The 8,481-nt window shown below is 44.3% G+C and overlaps 1 protein-coding gene across 4 annotated transcripts in view; it reads left to right on the top strand.

The window, feature by feature from the left end:
• Positions 1-8,159, top strand: part of sbf1 (SET binding factor 1) — an 88,194-nt gene extending 80,035 nt beyond the window's left edge. For all 4 annotated transcript variants that reach the window (XM_030045858.1, XM_030045861.1, XM_030045859.1 and 1 more), the window contains 8 exons: positions 10-136; positions 1,028-1,158; positions 1,285-1,524; positions 1,880-1,987; positions 2,483-2,688; positions 3,134-3,221; positions 3,481-3,612; positions 3,730-8,159. In XM_030045858.1, the coding sequence (XP_029901718.1) occupies positions 10-136; positions 1,028-1,158; positions 1,285-1,524; positions 1,880-1,987; positions 2,483-2,688; positions 3,134-3,221; positions 3,481-3,612; positions 3,730-3,828 (1,131 nt within the window). In that variant the 3' untranslated portion in view covers positions 3,829-8,159. The remainder of the gene's footprint in view (positions 1-9; positions 137-1,027; positions 1,159-1,284; positions 1,525-1,879; positions 1,988-2,482; positions 2,689-3,133; positions 3,222-3,480; positions 3,613-3,729) is intronic.
• Positions 8,160-8,481: the final 322 nt, after the last annotated feature.

Consider the following 8,481-nt stretch of genomic DNA (forward strand, 5'->3'; position numbering starts at 1 on the left):
CTGCTCCAGATCCACCTGCAGTTCCCCATGGAGTTTGAGTTCAGTCAGTACTACCTGAAGTTCCTGGCCTACCACTACGTGTCCAACCGGTTCAGGACCTTCCTGCTCGACTCCGACTACGAGCGCATCGAGCTGGGTAAGCCTGGCAACCAACCACTGCAGTCTGCATGGGACGGGTCCAGTCCAGGGGGGAGAGATTTACTTTACTTAGTTTACTTTGATGCCAATGATCTTTATGCCAGTCTGGGTCACAGATTTTTCAAATGGTGGAAACTTCATGTTACAGTTCTCAGTTGTCATGGTGATGGGAAAGCCAGTAAAAAAAATAGATGACAGCAGCAGCTCTGAAGGAGTAATGAAAAAAACAAACCAAAAAACAAAAAAATAACACAAGAGTCCCGGTTGCACAAGCCTGTCAGTGCTTGAAGAAGCCCGGGGGAAAAAAGTAACAAGTTTAAATGAGGAACATGTGGACATGTGAACCTGCCAAGTCGAGGCCATGAGAGATTCAACTTACTGAGGGGGGAAATGCGTCAGCAGCAAATACATACAGATAAAAATAGGGTATACTGTAGATAAAAACACAATAAAAGGAATATACTGAACATATATGTATTTATATGCTAAGTATAAATTTGCTCACAAAGAGCTTTAATGATGAAGAGCTGGAAAATGCGTCTCGCTGTGCTGCCTTTTGACAGATTTACAGGCGAACAGATGTTTGCAGTCAAGGAAAATTTTTGATTTTGATCGGCAAAAATGTACTGGAAGCGTAACAGGAGGATTAGACAGACACATAAAAGGTTTAAATTCCAAATTTCCTTATAAAATCATGCGAGGTAACAAAATTGTTCCCTCGTAATCGTTTATCGTTTAACAAATGAGACGTTTACATCCTTTTAAATGTCAGGACTTTGTCATTTTAGAAGAGCGCAGATAGATTTGGTCACGTCTGTTTTACAGAGTCGTGTTTTCAGTGTCGCCTGTTTTTCACATGGTGGGAATCTCATTTCTGCTGCTTGTGCAGGAGTGCTGTACGAGGAGAAAGGCGAGAGAAAAAACCCGCAGGTGTGCAAGTCCGTGTGGGATTACATCGACCGACTCCACAAGAAGACGCCCATCTTCTACAACTACATGTTCTGTCCTGAGGACGAGGAGGTGAGGAGGAGGAACTTTATTTTCCAAAATAAGGGAAACAAAAATATTTGCCAGTCATGATGATGCCAGTGATCCACCTTCGTACACCTTTGATGTTAAACGTTTTTTATTGAATGTGGCCTTCAGGTGCTGCGGCCCTACAGCTTCATCTCCAACCTGAAGGTGTGGGACTTCTACACGGAGGAGACGCTGTCGGAGGGGCCGTCCTACGACTGGGAGCTGGTGAGGGGCCGGCAGGAGCGGCCGGCCGAGGAGACGCCCGACAAGCCCGACACCAGCGGCCCCACGTCGCAGCGCCAGATCGTCTGGCCGTGCTACGACAGCCGCAGCAAGGTGGTGCCCGACGCCATCACCAAGCTGCTGCAGGTCGGTGGAGACACACACTCACACACACACATCATCATTAGTTCAGTTGGGGAAACGTGACTGACCACACAGTTCTTATCAGCTTTCTAAGTTTGTGTATTTGTCAGATAATCAATTAGTTGCCAACTATAAAATCAGTCAACATTTATTCTGATAATCCATTTATTGTTTTGTGTCATTTTTAAAAAAGAAAAATTACTGTTACTCAGAATCTTGTGACCTGTGAGTGCTGATATTGTTTCAGCTTTTGGGTTTTTTTAGAGGACCGGGCACCTAGGAACCTTTCTAACAGAGTTGTGTGTGCAAACTGTGTAACTTTAATGTGTGTGTGTGTGTGTGTGTGTGTGACTCTCAGGACCTGCAGACTCTGGAGGCGGAGCTCGGTCAGGCGTCAGAGAAGTGGAAGGACACCTGGGACAAAATTAAGACCACACAGCGCACCGAGACCAAACTGGAGAGCAGGGTGAGGCCAGCGGTGTTTTACTGTTAACACGACTGTTTCCCCTCATGGGAAAACTCCCAGACTGATGATGGAGATGCAGTTTTACTAGTCCAACTACCAGGAATCAATTTTTCCTCCCGGCTCATGAACCACCGCTTCAATAGAGACTTTTGAAAATTGTCTTTGCCACTGATGTGACTTTAGGTTGTAAAGGGAAAAAAATGAAGAGGGAAAATAATTGAAACAGTTCTCCACTGACATCTTGTGGCCAAAAGGTAGAATGCAGAACATCACTTCCAAAATGAAGTGTGCACCAAAAGGCCATCTCAAGTAAAAACACACAAGACAACAAATATTTCTTTTTACAGCCATCTTTTTAAACCACAGATTAAAAAAAATAATGTGGGGGAAGTGCGTTTTGAAATACTGACTTAAGAATTTCAGGTAGCATCCCCTGAACAGTTATTAAATTAAAAACTCATATTTTTCTCGTCTCTCCCCCTCCATCCTCCACAGCCGTCGTTCTCCAGCTCCCTGCTGATGTCATCCAACCTGAGCCACCAGCGGCGCTCGCAGGGCGTCTACCTGCAGGAGAGCGGCGTGGGATCCTCCATCAACCTGGCTCTGGACTGCGAGGCCAGCGCCACGTCCACGCCTGTCGCGGGGCGGCCGAGCACGAGCACCCTGTACAGCCAGTTCCAGAGCACGGAGAGCGAGAACAGGTCCGTGCCCAACGCCCTGCTACTTCAACACAGTCCTTATGCTCTGATTTTCTTGAGTGAAGTGGCTCAGATAGAAAGTTGACGTTCCTGCTGCTGGAGCGTTTGTGTTCAAGCCCTGATGTCAGCATGTCAGCTCTGCCCTGCTCAAGTGCCTTTGAGCAAGACACTGTATCTATACCAGCTCCAGAGGTGCTGCATTGTTGCTGACCTCTGTAGAGGGGCGTAAACAATCACAATTCATCCCCATGGATCAATAATATTCTCTGCAGTAACTGTTTATTGCCTTGAAGATAGAAAGGAACTTGAAGTTGTTGGTAGCATTTTAACATCAATAAATCATTTCCACTTTTATCTAGAGTGCAATTACCATAAAAACCCGTGATGAGAGGATTTGCAGTAGTTACATGATTTACATTATTTCCCATGTCTGACCTTCTCTCATCAGGAGTTTTGAAGGCATCCTGTACAAGAAAGGGGCGCTGCTGAAACCATGGAAACCACGGTGGTTTGTGCTGGACAAGACCAAGCATCAGGTAAGAGGGAAGCTTGTTGAAAAGGAAACTGGTTTCCAGAAAGTGAAAGAGAGCGAGTCTTTAATGAATCCAAGACACTGACAAGACACTTTTTCTTTGGAAAAAGAGAAAAGTTTCACTTAATTACTGACAAAGCATTAAAAAGCAAGTGATAGAAAAATCATTTTCAAAAAGTCAGACCATGTGTTGCGGTGCACAAACTGTCAGGGTACAGCCAAGCTGATAAACTTGTGTTTGTGGTGTGTGTGTGTGTCTCCAGCTGAGATACTATGAGAGCCGGCAGGACAAGGAGTGTAAAGGAGTCATCGAGCTGGCCGAGGTGGAGTCTGTCATTCCAGGAACGCCCACCATGGGAGCGCCTAAAAACATCGAGGATAAAGCCTTCTTCGATGTGAGTTCATCCACGTTTCACTTCACTGACGTCCGGTGACACATGAACTTTGATGTTTGCATGCACAGCTACTGTAGCTGGAATTAACTTCCCGCCTCCTCTCCCATTTCCTTTCAGCTCAAGACGACCAAAAGAGTGTACAACTTCTGTGCCCAGGACAGCCTGAACGCACAGCTGTGGATGGACAGTGTTCAGAGTTGCCTGTCAGACGCCTAGAGAGAAGGCGGGACTCTTAAAGGACAGGAGCGACCCATCTAGGAATGAATGAGCAGTGCTGAGGCACCTGACGGACATCTCGCCCCGGCCCGCCCCGCCCGGCCCGGCCCAGGGGAAGATGGGAGCGGGCCCGGGGAGGGGGAAGGGGGCCTTTCTGCAGTTAAGCTCTGTTCAGTGTCGGTAGTGTTGAACTAATACTGTCGCGTCACAACGTTTCAGTGTTTTTGTTATAAAAAAAAAAAAAAAAAGAAAGAAAAAAAGAAAAAGACAACTAGTCCCTAAACAACCACTCGCTGTCGTGTCACCTCGTCGCTGCAGCCTCTCCTCCTCCAGTCTGACCACTAGCAGCTTGCATAAATGAAGCATGTCGTCGTCTGTTACGCAAGCTCTGCAGGACACTTCCTCACTAAAATTAACACAAACCCCCCCGGGGCGTCCTGCAGCGAGGACCAGCATGAAGACCTGTCCAGACCCTCCACCTGTAAAACCACAACCCTGTCCCACTAAACACACACACACACACTCTTTATACACTCAAGGGAGGAATGACAGAGCTGCATCGCCCTTCAACCCAGACATGTGGATGATTCTTGCTGTTGTTCATGAACAGCAAGCGGTGGCATCTCCCTTTAATATCCAGCATGGCAGACCCCTCTCCAGAAGGATGTACCAGATCATTTTTTGGGTTGATCGACCAAACTGCCCTGACTAACGCTGAACTGAGCAGCCGACAGCTCCTCCTCCCTCCGCTATCGTTTCTCTCTGCCTCTCACTGCCTGATGTAGCCGATTTATATTTAGAGGAAGTTCAACACCCACTAAAATGTGTCGCTGTGGCCGAGGCCTTTCTCAACGGTTCATGAAGGATTTTATTTTTATCCTGCTTTGGTTTTGTTTTTCTCAAAATCTCAGATTTTTTGCATCGGAAGGAGATCCTCATCTCCTCCCACGGAGTTGGCTGACGACGACGATGCACTGTGAAGGCCTTTAGTGATCAAACCAGGAGAGATTTAGTGTGTCAGGAGAACGTACCTTCACTTTTCAGAGTGTTTACAAAACGAGGCTGTGGACAAACACCTCCCTCACTAAGCTAAGCTCCTCCTCTCCCTGAGCTTCTAACCAGTTCATCTTACAACCACTATTCAGACGTTTTGTTTGTTGTTTTTTAAAGGATGCCGAAGGAAAAGGGAGGGATGTATTTTGATGTGGGGATTTACAGAAAAGTATAAAAGAGATCTGGAAGGTGAAGTTTGCTAAGTTAAAGGTAAGGATGGGGGGTGGGGTGGGGGGGTTATGGCGCAGAAGGTATTATGGGATGCCTTGGAGAGATGGGGCGCTGGCTGCCTACAACATCCAAACCTAAATGTTGGGATGACATCACCGTGGCCCTCTGGAAGTGCTGGGATTGGGTGGAAGAGAACGGGACATGTCGATGATGCCAGGACGGTGCTCCATCCAATCCGATGGAAGGTTTCACCATCAGCTGAGAGGACGGCACTTTGAGGGGCGTGTCTGCACCTTATCGGTGCTGCGGATGTGCAGCTGTCACCTGAGATGGGCCAGAAGTGAGATCTGTTCTTGTTGGCTACCTTCATCATCAAAAAAACGATGGGTTTAATTCAGAACATCATTCATCAAATCTTTTTAACAAGTTTTAAAATCCTCCGGGTGCAATCTGATTCATCAGGCCATAACAGCCTGTAACAGTTATACTAATAACAGGTTTAGCATAAATCTGATTAGTGTGCATGAAAAGGGTATGAATTAAAGTACTGTGCCTATTTGCTGTCCATATTAATGTACGGTGTTTTTATAATACCGCCTGTTAATGAATATATCTAATCATAATTATGCCCACAGTGGCCTATGAGTAGCTAGCAGCAGCTTGAGTGGAATTGCTTTTTTTTTTTTTTTTTAATGAAAGAGTGATTTATTGTTTTTTATTCTCAAATTATTTTTTTCTTCCTTCAGGATTTTACCCCACTTTAAAACATGAAAGTTGGATCATTTTGCACCTGGAAGATTGTAAAAACTTTAATGGATAAAATTCTGAGTTAAACACATCATGGAGTTGATTATTTAAGTAGCTGATGATGTCGGCTGAGTCTCATTTCTGTTGCCAGCTGCACGTGCGTGGTAGTGATCAGGCGACGGCAGACGCACACGGCCGAGCAGAAAGCCCCGCAGCAGCAGCAGCAGCAGCCGCCGAGGTTGTTAAAGCATCCACATTGTTGTTATTCAGTGTCCAGGATATTAATCTATTCAACAAGACACCGCCGGGCCTGTCGGGACTCGTTTTAACTGTTTAAAGAAGCATCAGCGGATAACATTTCAGCAACTCTGTCTCTCCACTCGGGCTCGTGTTTTTAGTTTGTGCCTGTTACGTCGTGTCCTGAAGCTTGTACATAGAGTCTGTCTAGAGAATTATAGAGAAAGAAAATGTTTAGCTGGATTCTGTGAGGTTGCAGAAGTATTTTTTTTCTTTTTTTACTGCTACAGAACCTGGTTAGTAGTTGTATGGAGACCCCCACACACATACACGCACACACACACAAAAAAGTCACCCACTCGTTAACACAAACCCACCCTGTTATGTAAGATATGGTTATACTGCTGTCTTGTTGAACATAAAATTTGAATTGTAGATTTTTTTTTCATGTCTAATAACTCCTTTTGTATATACTACTCCAGATTTGTATGTAACGTTTATGGTAGTAATTTATTTAACTGTCTCTCCAGTAAGAAACCTCCTCAAGCACCACTTTATTTTTTAAATTAGGAATCCAATGTGCCATTTGTTTATTTCTGTATTAATGTGACTAATTCTACTACTTTTTTTGAAGAAAAAAATGTACAAGTAAACCCTCAATGTCTTTTTTTTTTTTTTTTTGTTAAACACGGTTGTCCTTACTCAATATCACCCCTAATGCAAGAGTGGAAATGGTGTGTTTGTGTAAGAGTGAGCCTCTCCAGCGTGAGCGGCTTCTTTTTTTAAAGGCTGGCTGAATCTTACTGTGTTGCTCAGCCACAGTGACGGGATGTTTTGGATATAGATTATGGTCAAAAATAAATCTTAACAGCCACATGAAGTCTTCCCGGTCTTGGGTATCTGTGACTGGCATGGTTTCCCCTCACCAGTGTAAATTCATCGATGACTGTGTTCAGAGAAAGATGGGACTCTTTCTCAATTAGAGCTGCAAAATTGTCTAACAAGCATATATTTTCAACAATTACCTGATTTTTTTTTAAAAGATCAGCAATACTGTAACACTCAAAATAGTAATAGTAGTGAGGATGCAGACAGATGCCAGAGGTGATGACTAAAAACTGTTACATAACAAAATAATGTGTATCAGCATTTCAGCTGCCACTGTGCTTCTCTATTGCCTGGCTGCAGTGTAAGAGACTGTGTTCTCCAAATTTTAAAAATAAATAAATTTCTCATTTGCAGTCCTCAAACTCAAGTAGATTGATCCCAGTAAAACTAGTCCTGTGAAATGTTTTCATGAGGGCAAAGCTGATTGATCTGCTGGAAGAGGAATTCAACATCAAGGCTGGAAGTTAGTGGCACGGGACAGATTTACAGATTAACCAATGAAAAAACACAAAACAATACCTGCCTCACCATCCAGTCATAACAACAACATCAGATGTCATTAGGAGCATGTTGGGGATTAAAGTGGCGTAGTAAAGCATGATAATGATGCTGAGAAAAACACGGCATGTAACCATCACCAGAAACTGAGCCTGTGGTGTTTGTGTAGTACACTGTAGTGTCGTCATAGCAACGCGTATGAGTGACGCAGGGCTGTTCCTCCTCTCTGAGATGTTTTTGCAGGCAGGAAGGAATCGGCCGCCGTTTGGGTTTTGTAATCAACACAGTCCTCGGTGCAGGTCAGGTGAGGAAACCTTGCTGTGTGGCCAACATCATTATCTGGATGCGCTCATTCAGAAAACAACCGAAATAAAATGTAGGTGAATCTTAAATCATCATCCTCAGAGGAAGATGCAGAGCAAACCACGCCTCTGAAACGCAGCTGCCAGCCCGACTGCAGGAAGACTTGATGTGTCCTTCCGTGTGTTTTGACCACGGCCTATGTTCACTCCGTTTCAACACCACCTCATCCTCTCACCCTCATGTTCTCATCTCTCCTGACGTCTCTCTGCATCCAGCATCTTACCACATTAACCACAACCATATGACATACCTTCTTTTTTTAATTTATTTTTTCCTTTGTTTTAATTAGAAATTACCTTCTGAGCCGGGTTACGTTGTCAATCATGTAATATATTTTTTAGAATCAAAATAAAAACAATGTGGGTTTAAATGTTCATTTTGGTCAATTTTTTTGTGAGTGTATCGACTACGCCTGCAAATTTCAGCCCCAAGAGAAAAGTACTGAAATGTATCGCTCTTAAAATGTCATTTTAGAACAGAAACCGTCATTTGTCAGTTTGTTCCCCGCCCCCTGCTGGTGTGAAGAAGCTCTGAAAGTGAACCCAGCTTCCATGTTTCCCTGCACACACACACACCAGTCACCTGTGACAGACTATATTGAGACATCTGGAGTTTTACTTTTAAAAAAATATGTCATCCAGCAGACTTTGATATCTTCTATCAAGGCAAGAATTACAATATGACCCACACCAAACA

This window comes from Myripristis murdjan, chromosome 23, assembly GCF_902150065.1.
Source record: "Myripristis murdjan chromosome 23, fMyrMur1.1, whole genome shotgun sequence".
In the NCBI taxonomy this organism is placed as follows: domain Eukaryota; kingdom Metazoa; phylum Chordata; class Actinopteri; order Holocentriformes; family Holocentridae; genus Myripristis; species Myripristis murdjan.